Genomic DNA, 22,069 nt, shown 5'->3' with positions numbered 1-22,069 from the left:
GAAACTTTCTACTCATTACCACGTACTGTCCTCTGTCGGCAGATGACTGTTCCTCCATGTTGAACATTCTTGGAGAAGCACAGAAGGTACTCTGGGGATTTCAAAGTCCAAGAGTGACTTGATAGCTGTACTGATTGATCTGGTTGAGTTCAAAAGGACATTAATGCTAGACTGGGTCTTCAGCAGATGGTGAGGAACCAACAAGAGGGAAGAAACATAGTTGATCTCAGCCTTACCAATCTGCCTGCTGCAGATCTATCTGTCTACGTACGACTGACCAACACACTGTCCTTTTGGAAACAATATCCCACCAACACATCATTAATACCTTGTGCTGTATTGTGTGTCGCTATCACTGCTAAAGAACACAGAACAGTATGGCACACTACAGGCATTTTGGCCCTCAATGTTGTGCCGGCCTTTTATCCTAAGATCAGACTAGCCTACATGCTTTTCATTGTACTATTTTCCATGTGCCTATCCAAGAGTCACTTAAATGTCCCAAATGTATCTGACTCTACTGTGACTGCCAGCTCTGCATTCCACACACCCTTCCCCCCACCCCCGCCACTCTGTGTAAAGAGCTGACCTCTGACATCTCCCTTAAACCTTTCTCCAATTGCCTTAAAATTATGTTTCCTGATGATAAACATTTCTGCCATGGGAAAAAAGTCTCTGGCTATCCACTCTTTCTATGCCTCTCAACAGCTCTACCAAGTCACTTCTCATTCTTCTTCACTCCCATGAGAAAGTTCCAAAATCCCTCGACTTTCATAAGACATGTGCTCCAGTCCAGGCAGCAACCTGGTAAATCTCCTCTCCACCCTCTCTAAAGCTTCCACATCTTTCCGATAATGAGGCGACCAGAAATGAACACAATATTCCAAGTCTGGTCTAACCAGGGCTCTATGGCACTGCAGCATAACCTCACGTCTTTTAAACTCAATCACCCTGCTAATGAAAGCCAACACACCATTTGCCTTCTTAACAATCCTTTCAACTTGGGTGGCAACTTTGAAGGATCTCTGGCCATGGATCCCAAGATCCCTCTGTTCCTCCACACTGTCAAGAATCCTGCCTTTAACCTTGTATTCTGCATTCAAATTCAACTTTCCAAAGCGAGTGAATTCACTCTTTTCCAGGTTGAATTCCATCTGCCACTTATCGGCCCAGTTCTGCATCCTGTCAATGTCCTGTTGCAACCTATAACAGCTCTCCACACTATCCACAACTCCACCTACCTTCATGTTATCACCAAACTTGCTAGTCCTCCCTTCCATTTCCTCATCCAAGCCATTTATAAAAATCACAAAGAGCAGAGGTCCCAGAACCGATCCCTGCGGAACCCCACTGGTCACTGAGCTTCAGGCTGAATACTTTGCATCAACCACCACACACTGTCTGTATCCACACAACCAGCTTTCACTGTATCTCATGCCTCCTTACTTTCTGAATGAGCCTTATCAAAGGCCTTGCTAAAATCCATGTACACCACATCCACTGCCCAACATTCATCAACGTGTTTTGTCTCTTCCTCAAAGAATTCAGAAAGGTTTGTGAGGCATGACCTGTCCCTCCCAAAGTCATGCTGACTATCTCTAATCAAACTATGATTTTCTAAGTATCATAAATCCCGTCTCTCAAAATCTTCTCCAATATTTTGCCCACCACTGATGTAACACTGACTGATCTGTAATTCCCAGGTTATCCCTATTCCCTTTCTTGAACAAGGGAATAATACTTGCCACCCTCCAATCATCTGGCATTAGTCCAGTGGACAGTGAGGATGCAAAGATCATAACCAAAGGCACAGCAATCTCTTCCCTCATTTCCTGTAGTAACCTAGGGTAATATCCCGTCTGGCCTAGAGGGTTTATCTATCCTTATGTTTTTGAAATTTTTTGGCACATCCTCCTTCCTGACATCAACCTGTTCTAGCGTATCAGTCTGTTTCATGTTGTCCTCAGAAACATCAAGGTCCATCTCAATAGTGAATACTGAAGCAAAGCATTCATTAAGGACCTCCACTACCTCCTCTGACTCCAGGTGCAAGTTCCCTCCACTATCCTTGATTGGCCCTACCCTCAACCTCGCCATCCTTTTGTTCCTTACATGAGTGTAGAACGCCTTGGGGTTTTCCTTAATCCTACCCGCTAAACCTTTTTTCATGCCCCCTTCTTGCTCTTCTAAGTCCATTCAAGGATTGATAAGATGCGAAAATACAGTAAAGGGTTTGAAAGGATTGTTTTTAAATTTGGATACTACAGAACCACGTTTTTATGAATGAATGAAACCGTTTTAAAGTATTAACTGGTTATTAAAGGGTTGTGAATGAAAGAACGGGAGCCCAGTATTAATGAATATAGCGAGCTGGTGAGTGAATTCATTAAGATAACCGATAACACAATATCTCGTAACACAATATCTCGTAACACAATATCTCATGTTTGTGGCCTGGCATAATCCTCATTATACTATTACCATCAAGTGAGAGGGACAAACCTGGTTCAATGAGTGCAGGAGGGCATGCCAGGAACAGCACCATGCATATCTAAAATTGAGGTATCAACCTGGGGAATCTATAAGATGAGCATGGCCAGCAATTCCATACCAATGCATTAGCTCAAATCTCTGCAGTCCTGCCACAGTCAGGAATGGTGCTGAACAATCAAACAACTCACTGGGGTACAGCAGATCATGCAGCATCCGAGGAGCAGGAGAATCAATTTTTCAAGCATTGGGAATTCCTGATGAAGGGCTTTTGCCTGAAACGTCGATTGGACTCCTCAGATGCTGCCTGATCTGCTGTGCTTTTCCAGCACCACACTCTCTATTCTGATCTCTAGCATCTGCCGTCCTCACTTTCTCTAATTCTCTAACTCACTGGAGTATAACAATTCCTCAAATATTCCCACCCTCTGTATGGGAAAGCCCAGCATGTCTGTGTAAATGATAAGACTGAAGCATTTGCAACAGTCTTCAGCCAGACATGCCTTGACCTCCTCCATAGGTCCCCAGCATCTCTGATGCCAGTCTTCAGCTAATTCAATTCACTTTGCATGATATCAAGGAGCATTTGAGGCACTCTATATGGACTCTATATCGGCTCTATATCCACAAACATTCGGTCAACCCCCCATGGACACTTGTAGCAGCAGTGTGCCATAAACAAAATACACACAGAAGTTCAGCAAAGATCCTTAAACAGCACCTTCCAAACTCCCAACCAATTCCATCAAGAAAGACAGGGCTGCAGATACATGGGAACCCTACCATCTGCAAGTTCCCCTTCAAGCCGCTCACCATCCTGAATTGGAAACATATCATTGTATCTTCAGTCCAATGGGAGTGCGGCAGAGCTTGTTGGGAGCAAGCCTGCAACTCCTTAGATAATGAAGCAGTTCATGTCTAAATCCAACATGAGTTGCACCTTAAAAGTGGCAAGTAACATTTGTTCCACAGAAATGCCAGGCAGTGCCCATATCCAGTATGAAACAATCTAACCACTGCTTCGTGATATTGAATGGTATTGCCATCACTGAATCCCTACTATCAACATCCTGGGGGTTACCAGGAACTCAACTGGACTCACCATATAAATACAATGAATGCTAGAGCATTTCACAGGCAAAGAATAAAATCCTCTTCTGTTTCCCTAAAGCTCTTGCACTATTTACAAGGCACAAGTCAAATAGTTTTGGGATAAGAGATATAATTTAAAACAGATAAGAAATTATTTCTTTCAAAGGGTCATGAATCTGTGAAATTCACAACTTCAGAATGGTGAATGCTGAGACATTGAGTAAATTTATGGATGAGAAAGATTTTTAATTAGTAGTGGGTTGAAGGGTTTTGGGAAGCAGGCAGAAAAGTGGAGTTCAGACTGAATGAGGTCAACCATGATCATATTAAATGGTGGAGGAGATTTGAGGGGCTGAATTGCCTACTCCTGCCCCAAGTGTGATGCTCTCATATAAGCCAGGAGTGTGATGGAATACTCTCACTTGCCTGGATGAGTGTAGCTCAAGGAACTTGACATCATCCAGGACAAAGCAGCATGATGAATCGGCTCTATATCCACAAACATTCGGTCAACCCTCCATGGACACTTGTAGCTGCAGTGTGTGCCATAAACAAAATACACGCAGAAGTTCAGCAAAGATCCTTAAACAGCACCTTCCAAACTCCCAACCAATTCCATCAAGAAAGACAGGGCTGCAGGTACATGGGAACCCTACCATCTGCAAGTTCCCCTCCAAGCCGCTCACCATCCTGAATTGGAAACATATCATTGTACCTTCAGTACAGAATCCTGGAATTTCCTTCCAAATGGCATTGTGGATCAACCTACAACACATGGACTGCAGTGGTTTAAGCATGCACATCCTCAAGGGCAGTTATGATGTGAAATAAATGCTGGCCTGGCCAGCGATGCCCATTACCACAACTGAATTTTTTAAAAGACTTCTTCTTTCCAGTTTATATTTCCAGATGAAATATGCATGGCCTGTTTCAGTAGAAATTTTCAAGGTGTTAAAGAGGTTTGTTGAATTCTCACGGTCATAGACTTAAATTCATTAGTAAAACATCTGGAGAGGAGGGGGGAGAAAGATTTTCACTCAGTTGTTTGGATCTGGAATGGTCTGCCTGAAGGAGAAGCTAATTTCATAAATAATTTTAAAGGGAATCAAATAGGTTCCTGAGTTGAGAAACTTGTTGAGCTGTGAACAAAGAATGAACTTGAAGGACTGAGTCAACTGCGTTTGAAGAGCCGTCACACAAAAGATCGGTTACTGGCTTCCCATTTCTCTACAGATCACACCATGTAATAAGGCAAAAACATTATTTGCATAAACCGTCTAAATGACTAGAATTTAATGGAGCCTGAGAATTGGGCAAAAGTACCCACATTGGGAAAGCTGTCCAAATTAAGTTGTGGAGGAAAGGGCCATTAAAGGCAGAATTTCAATAACTCATTATTGAGCCACTTGTCACCAATTAACCTTGAGCCTCCCCAGTAGAGGGCTCTCTACGTGGGAGTCCTCTCCCTTTCACTTGGGGATCTGTGGTGGACGATGCTGCATGCTGCAGTCCCCTGCAACTGCACATTGCTTTAGTTCACGGAATCCCAGCCCAACTGCTTGTTCTGTGGTGCTATGGAGTCTGTCAACCATGTATATATTGGGTGTGGTCTCTTGCATTCCTTTTTTAGTTTTCTAGACAACCTTCTCTTCTGTTTTTGGTTGCACTTCACTCTCTTTCTCCTGATCTTTGGGCACCTGGTACGAAGCGGGGAGGGTAGGTCAGATGATCTCTTCCTGGGTCTGCTCCTGAGCCTGGCCAAACTGGCCATAAACAGATCTAGGCAGTGGGCTGTGGAGGGGGTTGTTATAGCCAACTGCCTACCTCTCTTCTGTGGCTACGTCCGAGCTGATCAGGGAGAGATGGGCACCACAGGGCGTGGAGTGCTTTATTTCCCCCTCCAACTCTATTTTACTCTATTTTGACATAATCCCTACCCTTCCCTTCACTTTTTTGATCACGCCGCATTGCTCTTTGATGAGAAGGGCATTGCTTGTCACTGGCTAACCTGGTGTTTTCCTTTCTTCCTGGTTGTGAAAATTGAATAAAGATTTGTACACCTGTTGTCTCTCACTGTGTCTCACACCTGCACACACAACTCATGGGTGCTGGAGAAAATATAAGCACAACTGCAGTTAGGGGGTAGTGTGGGGATAAAAGAAAGAAAAAAATATAACCAGGAGATTTGGAGGTTAAAAAAATTAATCTTGAGCCCACCCAGAATTTAGTGCTGACAGGGAGATTTATGGCTTTTCAGTAACACCTGAAATCTGCCCAGCAAACCATTAGGTTCATCTGCAACCTCAGGTGTGATGACTGTTTTCAACAGTTCCTAATTAGTGGATCTGGTGTTGGGATTATGGAGATGTTAATGTATAGAACTTTGTAGGATCAAATGTACTGAGCCTGCCTTTATCACATGTCATACCTAGATTGATGCTAGGTAGTATGTTTTATTATTTGACTTTTCCATAAAGGTTTTGACTAACTGAGTGTCGTGTGCTTCCATCTGAAGTGGGTAAGGACAATTGATTTGATTCCCCAAAGGAAATTATTGAACCAGATGGATTTTTACAACAGTTCAGAGGTTTCATACTGAGACAGCTATTTTACTTTATTGAATTTAAATTTCCCTAGCTGCTATGATGCAATTTGAATTCATATTTCCAGAGCACCAATCCAAACTTCTGCATTACTGTTGCAGTAAGATTACCAACATGCTAATACATCAATACAAGAAAATTATTCTATGTGACTTCTAAAACTTGCTAAATTTTAATTTATACATTTCAGGTGATGAAAATCCGGAAAGTTCTGAATCGGTTAGAAAAACCTCATGGGCTTTACCCCAACTATCTAAGCCCTGTTACTGGTCACTGGGGACAGCGTAAGTAGCAGTTACAAGTTCGTCAGCACTGTCTTTCACTTTTATGATTGTTGAGAAAAGGGACTCCAGGCAGGGGGGATCTTAACTTACCTTGTTGGCCCAGAGGAACCAGAAAAGAATATTGTACTTGGGGGAGCCTTTCAGGATCTCTTCACATACTGAACTTTTTCTGACCTGTTCAAACTGACAGGACATGACAGATAATCAGATGTGAGTTACAATTGTAGCCACAAACTGTACATTTACTGAATGACCTCTCTGGCTTTAGGGAGGAGAAGGAAGAAGCTTAGTCGCCCCTCTATAAATTTACATCAAAATTAAGTTGGCAGGATTTGTTCAATAATGACTTGGCAACATTAACAACCCCACTTCTCTGGTATTCCTCAGATGGGTACAGATAAAATCATTCGTTCAGTGTTTGCTGATTGTAAAAAAAGTTCAAGGTAACTTAACAATTGCCAAAACTGGCAATTTATGAGAGTGCTGTTGATTCTGAATCTGTAATGCACACTGTACAGCAAATTTTCTATATTTAGTAGTGTAAACGTTAACCCCTTGAGTTTTGACCACAATATACAGCAATTTTTTCCATATAGCTTGTATTGAAGTTGGTCCCAGATTTTCAGGAATCAAAACACAAAAATTTAAATCCTAGAATCCCTACAGTGTGGACACAGGACATTCGGTCCATCAAGTCCACATCGACATTCCAAATAGCATCTCATTCAGACCCACCTCCACTCTATCCTTATAACCCTGTATTTCCCCTGACTAATACACCTAACCTATGTGTTTTTGGACTGTCGGAAGAAACCAGAGAACCCAGAAGAAAGCCACGCACAGGCATGAGGTAAATTGGGAAACTCCACACAGTCGCCTAAGGCTGGAGTCGAACCCAGGTCCCTGTTGCCATGAGGCAGCAGTGCTAACCATTGAGTCACCATGCTGCCCCGAAGTAAACATTGCAAACTTAAAGTACCTTCCAGACAAGAGCCTGGGGTACATCACTAGCCACTCTGATAGTGGTGGGATTCGAACCCATGACTCAATAGAGATTAGAATTTAAATCAGCCACATTACCATAATTCCATAACCAAAGTATAAACCAGAGAGTTTAAAGATTCAATTTCATTATAAATGTATAAGTACTAAGAGCACTGCTAAGAAATAATTTAAATGTTTATAATTCTTGATTTATATACATTAAAATTATTAACTTAGTAAGATTATGTCCTCGAGGGAAGGAAAGAAACTGCCATCCTAATTCGGTCTGGCCTATATGTGACTCATTCCACAGCAATGTGGTTGACTTTCAACTGCCCTCTGGGCAGTTAGAGATGGGCAATAAATGCTTGCCTATGCAGCGACACCCTCATCCTGTGAATATTTTTTTAAAATTATGAATGATAATTAGTATGAACAGTATTATCGTTGTTTTTTATTTCGTTTCATCAAATTTTTTTGGGATTTCACTTCAGTTCAAATCAAACATACATATTAACCTCTCAAAAACAATGCTCATGTGAAAGTTGACCCTATGACTTCTGGCCTATAAAATTGGTCTCTCAAAGTTGATTTTAATGCGACTGTGTACGATTTTGATGTCAGAAAATGTAATCAGGCAATTTGGCTCAACCGTCCTCTTTGATGTTATCTTTGTACATGAGAGAATATTGATTAACACATTTATTTGCCAATAAGACTGTAAGATAAAGGCCTTTTTATTCCATTATCTATCTGCGCTGCTACCTCTAGTGGTGTGCATCTGCGCACCCAGGTCCTCTGCATATCAATACTCCGAAGGGTTCTGCCATTCAGTATAATTTCCACCTGCACTTAACCTTCCAAAATGCATCACCTCAACATTGTGTGTATTAGACATGTGTATATTGGAAATATTTTAAGAAGCTCTTTGTTTCCTAAAATGCATAACCTTTTGGAATCAAATGACTACCTTAAGTTTCATTTGCCCTCTTGTGCAAATGTAAAAGTTCCATGATAGATTTTAGAAGAAGAATGAAAGTGTATCCTTATGTCCTGCCCAATTCTTGTCTTTTAATTGAAATTATCCAGTTAGAAGTCACATCGCAAACAGCAAATTGGCTGTCATGTTTCCAAAACAAATGAATGCCACAGAAGTACTTCATTATCAGTTACTGACCTCATTATGGAACTTACATTCCCATGATTGACTCAGGCATTTTGGGAAGTCTGTACATATTTTACAGATACTATTGTCGTGCAGTGAGCACTTTTCTCTTGTAGCCTGCTCATTTACCTCACAGGAAATCTGTAACTTTGCTTTAAGGCATGTGAGGAACCAAACAGTAAGGGAGCTGCCACATGAGGTGATACTGTCAGAAAGTGTAGGATGAATTTGGAGGACTCATGAAGGAATGTGTCTTTCATTCTAAACTCTGCCTTTTTATAAAAGACCTTTTAATCTAGCACCACATTTCTGGATGGTGGCCTGTAATCAGTAGGTTCCTATAAATACAGTATAATATTAATTGTCACTTTACTTTTATTTTGCTGTCCACAACACAGGCAAATGTCCAAGTAACTTGCTAGCTGGTCTTGGCTTTTTCCTGTTGTTATTGTGATCTATCCTTTGCTGTGTGATGACTGCTTTTCCTTTAGATATGTTGGAGCCAATTTAATATCAACCTTTTCCTTTTTTTTTACTGTATTGTGAATATGAAAGCTGATCTAGCTACAGATGATGTAAAACAAAGAGGACCAGGGATAGATTCATGAGGGGACACTGGAGATAATTCTGGGTGTTTGGGAAACAAAATCATCGCTGGAAATGTCCTGGCTCCAACAGATGGCTATAAATAATACTGTTCCACTGAGCTAGATATTGGAAGTCAGACTTTGGGGACACATGGTGTTATCCACCATGTCAAAAGCTGCAAGTACAACCACAGAATTGTTATGGGAGAGAAGGAGACCATTAAATCCATCATGTCTGCACTGGCTGTCTGAGCATTTTACTTTTATGCCAAATTGCCTTTTCCTCGTAACCAAATGCTCTCTTGAAAGCCTCAGCTGAACCTGCTTTCACACACATTCAGGAAGTGCATTCCAAACCCAGATCACTTGCTGTCGAAAAGCTTTTTTCTCACCTCACATTTGCTTCTTATGCAAAACATACCAAAATTGTGCCTTAGATCTTTTATAAGTGGGAACAATTTCTCCCAATCCACTCTGTCTAGACCCCTCACGATTTTGAAAACTTAATCAAATCTCCCCTCAGGCATCCCGACTCAAAGAAACCAGTCACAACATTTCTACCCTTTAGTCATAACCAAAATGTCTCATCCCTTGAACCATTCTCAAAAACCTCTTTTGCACTGCCTTTGGTGCATTCATGTCTTACCTAAAGTGAAGTGCCCTGAGCTGTACACCGTACTCTACCTGAGGTCTAACCAGTTACATGTAGGTTCAACATAATCTTTGTTCTCTGTGCTCCAGTTAATGAAGCCTACAATACTTTATAAACAGCTCCCTCATTTATATCCTGCCACCTTTAATGACATGCATAAAACACTCTTTAGAATAGTACCATTTACTTTATACTGTCTTGACACATGAAAATATATCAATCCATTCTTTTCCACATTGAACTTCATCAGCCACCTACCCTCCTACTCCAACAATCTGTTGACGTCCGTTTGAAGCTCTACCCTCTTCTCGCATCTTACAATTCTCCCAAATTTATATTGTCTGCAGTCATTGAAATTGTGCCATGTGCATCAATATCTGGATACTCCGTGTGTGTATTTACAAAGAACACACCACATTTTGCCCTTCCATTCTAAAACTGTCTTCACAGACAGGATCCATATCCCTATATTACCCTCCTAGTCATGTACTCATCCAAGTGCTTCTTTAATGATGCTTTGTGTCTTCTACCACCTCGTCTGGCAGTGCATTCTAGGCACTGACTATCCTTTGTGTGAAAAACTTGCATCGCACATCTCTTCAAAACTCCCCCTCCACTTCTCACACTTTGAAACTGTGTCCCCTGGTAATTGACACCCCCCACTCTGGGAAAAAGCCTCATACTTCCCACTCCATCCTAACCATTCACAAACTTATAAACTTCTATTAGTTTGCCACTCAACCTCCTACATTCCAGTGAAAACGAATCCAGTCTATCCAACCTTTCCTCATAGCTCAAATCCCCCATATCAGACAGCATCCTGGTAAACCTTCACTGTACCCTCTCCAAAGTACCCACACCTTTCCGACAGTGTGGTGACTAGAACTGTATGCAATATTCCAAGTGTGGCCTAACTAAAATTCTATTATAGCTGCAACATAACTTGTCTATTCTATACTCAGTGCCCCTTCCATAAACCTTTTTTTACTACCTTATCTGCCTGTGCTGCTAACTTCAGTGATCTGTGGGTCTGCACAACCAGATCCCTCTGCTTATTGGTACTTTTAAGGGTTCTTCCACTAACTATATCATTTTCACCTGTACTCAACCTTCCAAAATGGATTACCTCACATTTGTCCAGATTAAGCTCCATCTGCCATTTTTCTACCATGCTTCCAACTGACCTATATCTTGCTGTATCCTCTGACAAGCCTTCTCACTATCCACAGCTCCACCAATCTTTGTACTGTCTGCAAACTTACTAATTAAACCAGCTGCATTTTCCTTCGTATTATTTATGTAGACTACAAACAGCAGAGGTCCCAGCACTGATCCCTGTGGAACACCACCAGTCACAATCCTCCATTCCGAAAAGTATCCTTCTACTGGTTCTGTCTGTCTTCTGTGACTAAGCCAGTTCTGGATCCATCTTGCCGACTCATCCCTGATACCATGTGACTTCACCTTTTGTATCAGTCTGCCATTAGGGACCTTGTCAAAGGCTTTACTGAACTCCATGTAGACAACATCAACTGCTTTTCCCTCATCAATCATCTTCATTACCTTCTCAAAAAACTTGATCGAGTTAGTGAGCCATGACCTCCCCAAAACAAAACCATCCTGTCTATCGCTAGTAAGTCCATTTGCTTCTAAATGCGTGTAGATCAATGCAAACCTTCCTTTAGTCCATTAAACATTATCTCTGTTTTCCAGCTGATTTTGTATCCACATTGCTACTGTCCCTTTTATTCCACAGTGTATCACTTCCATTGCAAGTCTATGTGGCATGGTATCGAATACCCTTTGGAAATCCATGAAAACCTCACAAACAGTCTTGCCCTCATCAACCCTTTCTGTTATCTTTTCAAAGAAATCCAGCAAGTTAGTTAGTCACAATTCAGTCTTAATATGTCCAAGCTGATTCCTTTTCTGAGTTTATGCACGGTATAACATGACAATTAATTCTATCCTGAATAATTATATTTAAACGTTTCTTCACCACTGAAGTTAAACTTGCAGGCCCATCAGTTACAGATCATTGTTTATGTCATTGTTCTAAACAGTTGCATTGTGTGCAGTTCTCCGGTGCTTGGGCACTGCCCCTGAACTAGGCAAGATTGAGAGATTATTACCAATGCTTCTGTCTTCCTTGGATGCATCTCACCTCGAGCATTGTCTTATAGACTTTAAGTACAGGCAACATCTCCCCTCATTAATTTTAAATATTTCCAGTTACAGATTTTCCTCCTCTGTCACCATTACCTGGGCCACATCTGCTTTGCAGGCAAAGATAAGTCCAAAGATTCATTTCACACCTCAGCCATGCCTCCCGCCTCTATGTGTAAATCCTCCTTTTGGTCCCTAATCAGCTCTATTCTTTCTTTTGACCATGATATGGTTGCAGAAGACTTTGGAATTTCCCTTTGTGTTGGCTGCCAATTTTTTTTTTAATAACTCGTCTTGCTTCTCTCATTTGCTTTTTCATCTCTTTTTAAACCTTCTGTATTCACCTGTCATAAACACATTTTTTTTCTTCTTTTAACTTGACTTCTACCTCTTTAGTTATTGAGGGAACTCTGGATTTGTTTTCTCCTACCTTTCCCTTTTGATTAAATATACTGAACTGTATCTGAACCGTATCTTCTTTGAAGTTAACTCAACATTCAGCTACAGATTTTTTGCCAAACTTGGTTTCCAGTTTGTTTGGCCCAATTCTATTCTTATTCCTTGCAGTCATCTCTGCCAGTTGATTGTTAATCCAGATTAAGTATGTTGTTTTCCGCCATTATCCTAAATCTGGATGTACGTTTGCTCATTGAGCTGGAAGGTTCATTTTCAGACGTTTCATCGCCATACTAGGTAACATCATCAGTGAGCCTCCAGTGAAGCACTGGTGTTAGTGACTTGCTTTCTATTTATGTGTTCGGGTTCCTTGGATTGGTGTTGTCATTTCCTGTTCTTTTTCTCCGAGGGTGTAAATGGGGTCCAAGTCAACGTGTTTGTTGATAGAGTACCATGCTTCGAGGAATTCTCGTGTGTGTCTCTATTTGGCTTATCCTAGGATGGATGTGTTATCCCAGTCGAAGTGATGTCCTACCTCATCTGTATATAAGGATACTAATGAGAGTGGATCATGTCTTTTTGTGGCTAGTTGATGTTCATGTATCCTAGTGGCTAGTAGTTTGCCTGTCTGTCCAATGTAGCGTTTGTTACAGTTCTTGAAAGGTATTCTGCAAATGACATTGGTTTTGTTTGTCTGTATGGGGTCTTTCAAGTTCATTATTTGCTGATTTAGCGTGTTGGTGTGTTTGTGGCCACCATGATGCGAAGAGGTCTGAGTAGTCTGGCAGTCATTTCTGATGTCTTTGATGTAGGGGAGAATGGCTAGGGTTTCTGGATGCGTTTTGTCTGCTTGTTTGGGTTTGTTGCTGAGAAATTGGCGGACTGTGTTCTTTGGGTACCCATTCTTTTTGAATACACTGTATGGGTGATTTTTCTCTACTCTTTGTAGTTCCTTGGCACTGCAGTGTGTAGTGGCTCATTGAAAAATGTAATACAGCTTCATTTGTGGGTGTTGGGATGATTGCTTCTGTAGTTCAGTATTTGGTTTGTATGCGTTATTTTCCTGTAGACACTGGTTTGAAGCTCCCCATTGGCTGTTCACTCCACTGTGACATCTAGGAATGGCAGTTTGTTTTTTGCTTTCCTCCTCTTTAGTGAATTTTATGCCAATAAGGATATTATTGATGGTCTTGAATGTTTCCTCTATTTTGTTTCATTTAGAGATGTACTGCACGGAAACAGACCATTCGGTCCAACCCGTCCATGCTGACCAGATATCCCAACCCAATCTAGTCCCACCTGCCAGTACCCAGTCCATTTCCCTCCAAGCCCTTCCTATTCATATACCCATGCCTTTCAAATAATGCAATTGTACCAGGCTCCACCACTTCCTCTGGCATCTCATTCCATACACCACCCTCTGCGTGGAAAAGTTGCCCCTTAGGTCCCTTTTATACCTTTCCCCACTTACCCTAAACCTCTACATTTGTCTTTTTATCCTTTCCATGCCCCTCATGGTTTTATAAACCTCTGTCAGGTCACTCCTTAGCTTCGGGCACTCCTGGGAAAACAGCCCCAACCTATTCAGTGTCTCCCTATAGCTCAAATCCTCCAACCCTGACGACGTCCATGTAAGTCTTTTCTGAACCGTTTCAAGTTTCACAACATCCTAGGAAGAAGACCAGAATTGCACACAGTGTTCCAAAAGTAGCCTAACCAATGGCCTGTACAGCCGCAACATGACCTCCCAACTCCTATACGCAATGTTCTGACCAATAAAGGAAAGCATACCAAACACCTTCTTCACTATCCTATCTATCTGCCACTCCACTTTCAATGAGCTATGAACCTGTACTCCAAGGTCTCTTTGTTCAGCAACACTCCCTTGGACCTTACCATTAAGTGCATAAGTCCTGCTAAGATTTGCTTTCCCAAAATGCAGCACCTTGATTTATCAAAATTAGATTCCGTCTGCCACCCCTCAGCGCATTGGCCCATCTGATCAAGATTCCGCTGTCCTCTGAGGTAACCTTCTTCGCTGTCTAGTACACCTCCACTTTTGGCGTCAAATGCAAACTTACTAACTATATCTCCAATGTACACATCCAAATTACTTATATAAATGACAAAAAGTAGTGGACCCAGCACCGATCCTTGTGGCACTCCACTGGTCAAAGGCCTCCAGTAAAGCAACCCTTCATCACCACCCTCTGTCTTCTACCTTTCAGCCAGTTCTGTATCCAAATGGCTAGTTCTTTCTATATCCCATGAGATCTAACCTTGCTAACCAGTCTCCCATGGGCGACCTTGTCGAACGCCTTACTGAAGTCCATGTAGATCACGTCCACCGCTCTGCCCTCATCAATCCTCGTTGTTACTTCAAAAAACTCAATCAGGTTCATGAGACATGATTTCCTATGCACAAAGCCATGTCGACTATCCCTAATCAGTCTTTGCCTTCCAAATCCATGTAAATCTTGTCAGTCAGGAATCCCTCCAACAACTTGCCCACCATCGACGTTAGGCTCACTGGTCTATAGTTCCTTACCGCATTTCTGAAATAGTGGCACCACGTTAGCCAACCTCCTGTCTTCTAGCACCTCACCCGTGACTATCGATGATACAAATATCTCAGCAAGGGGACCAAGCAGTCAAATCTCTACCTTTCCACAGAGTTCTAGGGTACACCTGATCAGGTTCTGGGAATTTATCCACCTTTAGGCATTTCAAGACATCCAGCACTTCCTCTTCTGTGATATGGACATTTTCAAGATGTCACCATCTATTTCCCTCCATTCTATATCTTCCACATCCTTCTCCACAGTAAACACTGATGCAAACTACTCGTTTAGTATCTCCCCATCTCCTGCAGCTCCACACAAAGGTTGCCTTGCTGATCTTTGGGCCCTATTCTCTTCCTCATTACCCTTTTATCCTTAATTATTTGTAAATACCCTTTGGATTCTCCTTAACCCTATTTGCCAAAACTATCTCATGTCCCCCTTTTGCCCTACTGTTTTCCTTCTTAAGAATACTGTTACTGCCTTCATATTCTTCCATGGATTCACTCAATCACTTCTGTCTATACCTGACATATGCTTTCTTTTTGTTAACTAAACCTTCAATTTCTCTAGTCATCCAGCATTCCCTACACCTACCAGCCTTTCCATTCACCCTGACAGGAATATACTTTCTCTGGAGTCTTGTTATCTCTCATCTGAAGGCTTCCCATTTTCCAGCTGTCCCTTTACCTGTAAACATCTGTGCCCAATCAGCTTTTGAAAGTTCTTGCCTAATACCATCAAAATTAGCCTTCCTCCAGTTTAGAACTTCAACTTTTATATTTGTTCTATCCTTTTCCATAACTATTTTAAAACAAATAGAATTATGGTCACTGACCCCAAAGTGCTCCTCCATGACACCTCAGTCATCTGCCCTGCCTTATTTCCAAAAAGTAGATCAAGTTTTGCATCTTCTCTAGTAGGTACATTGACATACTGAATCAGAAAATGTTCTTGTGCACACTTAACAAATTCGTCTCCATCTGAACCCTTAACGCTATGGCAGTCTCAGTCTATGTTTGGAAATTTAAAATCCCCTACCATAACTACCTTATTATTCTTACAGATCTTCTACAATTTGGAACATTTTCCTCAAAATACTATTCCATTTACCTTCTTGTTTTTATTTTCTCCTTTAAAAAAGTGTGAATATCAAGTTTGTGATTAAAGTTTATAATACCATATGTGCTGAAGGTGAAAGAACTGAAGATAGTGCTTGGGTTGCAGTCTTCCAGTTTTTTGTATGGCAAAATGTCATTGCAAAGAGACCTGTTTCTTGGAGTTACATGTTTTATTTGTTCATAGTTATGACATGAAAAGGTAAAAACCTACTTCCTTATTTATTGTTTATTTTTAATGTGTATACTAGAGTGATAGTGAAATAATACTCCAACACATGACATATAACTCTTTTTAACTTTGTTTTCTAGATCATGTTTCCATTGGTGGGCTTGGGGACAGCTTCTATGAATATTTGATCAAAACCTGGCTTATGTCTGACAAAACTGATGAGGAGGCCAAAACTATGTATTATGAGGCTTTACAGGTACTGTACAACCTTGCACAAGTATTTGAAATATCACTTTAGATCTTAGCACATTTCGTGTTTAAAAATATAAAAGTTGAAGGCTGGAGAAGGACGGATATTTTGTGTAATTATTCCACCATCATCAACATTTTCTTTCAGATCACGTTAGAATGCTTACGTTTGCAAGATTTCTCTGAGTGAGGCAGTGGACTAAATGGGCAAAACTGTCATTATGAATTATGGACAAATTTAGTGATACATTAAAGAAGTGCATTATGGTTGAATTAAAGTAATTAAGCATGGTTTGAACATTGTTTCAGGCACATAGTTATAAAGAGGCTAAGTAGTGATTGTGTTCAATCCATAAGACCATAAGATATAGGAGCAGAAATTAGCCCGTTCAGCTCATCCAGCCCATCATATCTGCTCTGCCATTCAATCATGAGTGATACGTTTCTCAACCCCATTATCCCACTTTCTCCCCATAACACTTGATGACTCAGTGACGATGTAGGAACAATTATATAGCTCAAATCAGGATGGTGTGTGACTTGGAGGTGGATATGAAGATGATGTTTCCTTGTATCACAACCCTTGTGCTTAGGTAGTAGAAATTGTTGGTCTAGATGGTGTTGTCAGAGGAGCCAATCAAATATACAAAATAGGAACTGAAGTAAGCTGTTTGGCCCCTCGTTGCACTGCCATTGTGTAAGATCATAGCTGTGCATTTTGAATTCCAAATTGCATTATAAGTGTATCAATTTCAGATGTGCTGCAGTAGTTCAAGAAGGCAACCTACCACCTCGTTCTGAAGGGCACTTAAGGATGAGCAACAAATGCTGGCCTTTCCAGAGATGTTCACATTCCAAAAAGGAATTAAAAAATGCCCTCAATTAGCTCTCTTAACTTCTCTGCTCAATGGAGAAATACTTAGCTTTTTTACATAGCTTAAATTTACCTTTCTTGGTGTCATTCCGGTCCGGTAAACCTTCTCTGCAGCCTTTTCAAAGCCTTGATGCTTTGATATCCTTCTTTAAAGCATGGTACTCAGAATTGTGCACAATATTTCATATGAGCTTAATCAAAAATTTGGGAGGTCTTGTGGCATAATGGTAGTGTCCCACCCTCTGAACCAGAAGATATTTCTGAGTTCAAACCTCATCTGTGGACCTGATGATCATTGAAAGTGTGTCATAAGACAGCCAAACAGTGTGATTATCAGTTTGGAAGTCTTTCTCATCCACAGGTGATAAAAGCGGGAGAGTTTTCTGGTCAGCCAGAGCCATGTGGTAGCTGCAGCAAAACAGCCTAATCATGTTAAAAGACAGGTGCAAGTTCTTGCAGTGAGCCTTAATTTAATCAACTACCTGAAATGCACAAGTAATGTTTTTTAATAATTTGCCATCACTTTGTGGTTAGCAAGTTTTGAGAAGATTTGTAGCTCAGGTTGAGGTTCTGGACGTAGGTTTGCTCGCTGAGCCGGAAGGTACATTTTCAGAAGTTTCGTCACCATACATCTTCAAAGCACTGCTGGCATTTCATGTTTCCTATTTATATATTTGGGTTTCTTTGGGTTGGTGATGCCATTTCCTATGGTGATGTCATTTCCTAGGGTGATGGTATTTCCTGTTCTTTTTCTCAGGGATTCGTAAATGCGATTCAAGTCAATGTGTTTGTTGATAAAGTTCCGGTTGGAATGCCATGTTTCTAGGAATTCTCGTGCATGTCTCTGTTTGGCTTGTCCTGGAATGGATGAGTTGTCCCAGTCGAAGTGGTGTCCTTCCTTGTATGTAAGGATACTAGTGAGAGAGGGTCATGTCGTTTTGTAGCTAGTTGATGTTCATGTATCCTGGTAGCTAATTTTCTGCCTGTTTGTCCAATGTAGTGTATGTTACAGTCCTTGCATGGTATTTTGTAAATGACATTAGTTTTGCATGTTGTCTGTATAGGGTCTTGAGTTCATTAGCTGCTTGTTTTGGTGTGTTGGTGGGTTTGTGGGCTTCTTTGTTGTTCATATACAAGGAATCCAAAGCCAGTCTGAATGCCAATATTTACTTGTCTCTTGCCTTTCAAAGGTATAGAACTGGAGAAAAGCAGCTGGTTTGGCAGCATCTGTGGCAAGAGAAACACAGTCAATGTTTTGAGTGTTTGCTTCTGTCTTCACAGATACTGCATGACTAGTTAAGTTCCTCCAGCACTTGCTGGTTTTATTTCAGATATTCAACATTCTTGGTATTTTGCTTTTATTTTTAAGACTTGTGTTGCTTTATCATTCTTCCAACTAAAGTGGATAATTTCTCACTTCCCTATGTATTATTTTTTTCCCCCAGTCCTTGAGTGGATCTATATATATGTCTTTGTGCCACTTGTCATCCTTACAATTTATCTTTAACCTTGATCCTTCAGTGTATCTCAGTAATAAAATCTTTGAATGAAATGACACCTTAAACACTGCAAAACATCTCAACAAGGGTTAACAAACAGTTTGATCAGGGATGATAGTAAACCAAAAATGTAGTTAAAGAAGTAGCGTGATGTGGAGGTGCCGGTGTTGTTACTGGGGTGGACAAAGTTAAAAGTCACAGAACACCAGGTTATGTTCCAACAGGTTTATTTAGAAGTACTAGCTTTCGGAGTGCTCCCCTTCATCAGGTAGCTGTGGAGCAGGATCATAAGCCGCAGACTTTATAGCAAAAGATCACAGTGTCATGCATATAACTGATACGATATATTGAACAAACCTAGATTGCTAGGAGAAAGTGAAAACTGCAGATTCTAGAAGTCAGAGTTGAGAGTGGAGTGCTGGAAAATGACAGTGGGTCAGGCAACATCTGAGGAGCAGGAGAATCGATGTTTTGGGCAAGAGCCCTTCACCAGGAATGAGGCTTGTGAGCCAAGGGGTTGGAGAGATAAATGAGAGGGGCTGGGGCTGGTGGCTGAGTATGCGATAAGTGGACGGGGGTGGGGATAAAGGTGATAGGTTAGAGAGGAGGGTGAAGTGGATAGGTGGACAGGTCATGAGGGCGGTGCCGAGTTGATGGTTGGAACTGGAATAAGGTGGGGGGGTAGGGTTCACCAGTTTTCCTAATTTCCCCTCCCCCAACATTATCTCAGTTCCAGCCTTCCAACTCGGCACTGCCCTTATGACCTGTCGTACCTGTCCACCTTCCTTCCCACCTATCCACTCCATCCTCATCTCCAACCTATCACCTTTACCCCCACCTTCCTCTACCTATCGCACACTCAGCCACCTTCCCCCCCAGCTCCACCCCCCCCATTAATCTCTCCACCCTCTCAGCTCACAAGCCTCATTCCTGATGAAGGGCTCTTGTCCGAAACATTGATTCTCCTGCCCCTCAGATTCTGTCTGACCTTCTGTGCTTTCCCAGCACCCTAAACCTAGATTGCTGTTAAGTCTTTAATCTTTTAAAATGGGTTTCAGGTTTCAGTTCATTAATATGTAAATCCCAGAACTTCTTTCAAGTTACATTCTCGAAATAACTTAAGGTTTTATAAAAAGTGTCATAGCAGCTCAGAAAGTGCATTAAAGATGTGAGGTTAGATTCTGTCTGTATCGCAATCTTGAGTCAGACTGGTTCTGTTTCCAAAGTAGGAATTTATAAAATATTACATGTATTGACAGCCTGCAGATTTTGTGCCTTTTGAACAAAATAGAATGTTAATGCAATTACAATTCTGCAAATGCAAGTTCATCCCATAGACTTGTATGTGTGTGTGCATACGTGTGAAGGAGAGAATGTGAGTATGTGCATATGAATGTGAGAAAGTGCGTTTGTGTGTGTGCACCTCTCAGGGTGTCTGCGTGTTTGTGTCTGATAGAGAGCCTGTGTATGAGAGAGGGTCTGCGAGAGTGTGTGAGTATGTAAGAGTGTGCGTGTATTTGTATGTGTGTGAGTGTGTGTTTGTGAGATTGTATAGTGTAGTAGGGTCACCAGAGTGTGACTTGAACTCAAGGTTCCAGTTGAGGCCATCCTCATGGGTACTGAACGTGGCTATCAGCCTCTGCATGGCAACTCTGCATTGTTGTGCATCCTGAAATCCGCCTTGGAGGATGGTTACCTGAAGGTCTGAGGCTGAATGTCCCTGACTGCTGAAGTGTTCCCTGAAATAGCAGTTTAAAAGGAGGAAAGAGACAAAGAAGTAAAGAAAGGGAGTTCTAAAACTTAAGAGTAATCAACAGCTCATGGTACAGATGCCAATGGCGAATGCTTAAAATCAGAGATGAATGAGAAGCTAGAATTGTGGTAGTGCAGATACCACAGGCATTGTAGGACTGGATGAGGTCATGGAATATGAAATTGAAAACAAGGATGAAAAATCCAAAAATTACGGCTATATAGATTGTGGCCAATCAATAATTAACTTTGTTTACGTTTAAGATTCTCGTTTTGGAATTAACCACATCACTCTAGAACATAATATAAAATGCTTTTATTTTTAAGGCTTTATTTCCCAAGAGGATATTTTACTACATTAATAACCCCGATTTATTACACAAGTCTATATATACTGTAGCCAGTTAGTTGACATATTGTTTCTTTGCATGTATTACATGAACTTGTCTTCCAACCTACTTTTGCTAATTTGATTTGACTCATCCATATAAAGAGTAAATTCATTTAAGATTATTATAGTACTGTTATTTCTTGCTGCTCCAGTCTCATGATGTACTCACTCTGATTACCTTAAAGATGTTATAAACTCCTTTTAGCAATATTATCGAGCCATTTTTATTTCTTAGTTCCACTCATAATGAGTCTGTATCATAATTTTCTCAGTTAAGAACATTTTTAACTAATGCATTCAACATATTATCATCAGGCTACTCTACATTAATGTTCTCTTTGTTAGTTTTGTGCTTTGAAAGTTATGTATTCTGGAATATAAATGGAAAATACTGAAAGAATGCGGGTCGGGCAACATTTGTGGAGATAAACACAACGATCTTTCATCAGAATGAGAGTATTTAGTTCCCAACTCTGGTCATCCTGCAGCCACGTCTGGGTTAAATCCATTTACACCTTTGTTCTATTAATTCTTCTTTTGTAACTAATGCCGTTTGTGTTTGCTTATAGTATCTATCAATTTCATTTTTCTTATGAACAATTGGAACATCAGATCTAAACTTTGTGAAATTTTTCTCATCTGTTTAAGTCTCCCTTTATCACCACTGCCATTACTTCTTATGCCCCACCTTCCCATAAGCTGTAACTTAAACACCTCGTCATTGTACATCCCATCAGATGTCCTTGTCCTGATATGACTGTGGAAGGTAAATTGAGTGAGTATTCCTTTCCTGTATATCTGTCATCTTATGTGTAATTGGCCAAGCGGTCCAGTGTGGCACTCTTTTGGCCTGGCATGGCCTCAGCATAGAATTCTGGCCTGGAGATGATTCCAAGAGCCGAGAGGTGAAGCCCAGCACGATCTTGGGTCAAGGCCTGCCATGGACTAGAGGCTTAGTGCCTTCTGAACTTTTTATTTCCTTATTTTTCTAATTGCTTTTTCCAAGAATTTGTACTTAAAATTTTGTACCTCGA

General features: G+C 41.0%; 1 protein-coding gene across 2 annotated transcripts in view; it reads left to right on the top strand.

The window, feature by feature from the left end:
* LOC140453473 (mannosyl-oligosaccharide 1,2-alpha-mannosidase IA-like) overlaps window positions 1-22,069 on the top strand; it is a 137,231-nt gene that overhangs the window by 82,642 nt on the left and 32,520 nt on the right. For both annotated transcript variants that reach the window (XM_072548177.1, XM_072548178.1), the window contains 2 exons: window positions 6,376-6,469; window positions 16,411-16,526. In XM_072548177.1, coding sequence (XP_072404278.1) covers window positions 6,376-6,469; window positions 16,411-16,526 — 210 coding nt within the window. The remainder of the gene's footprint in view (window positions 1-6,375; window positions 6,470-16,410; window positions 16,527-22,069) is intronic.

Source organism: Chiloscyllium punctatum, chromosome 27 (assembly GCF_047496795.1).
Source record: "Chiloscyllium punctatum isolate Juve2018m chromosome 27, sChiPun1.3, whole genome shotgun sequence".
Taxonomy (NCBI): domain Eukaryota; kingdom Metazoa; phylum Chordata; class Chondrichthyes; order Orectolobiformes; family Hemiscylliidae; genus Chiloscyllium; species Chiloscyllium punctatum.
Note: the sequence above shows the minus strand (reverse complement) of the source record. Positions and strands in the feature narration are given on the sequence as shown.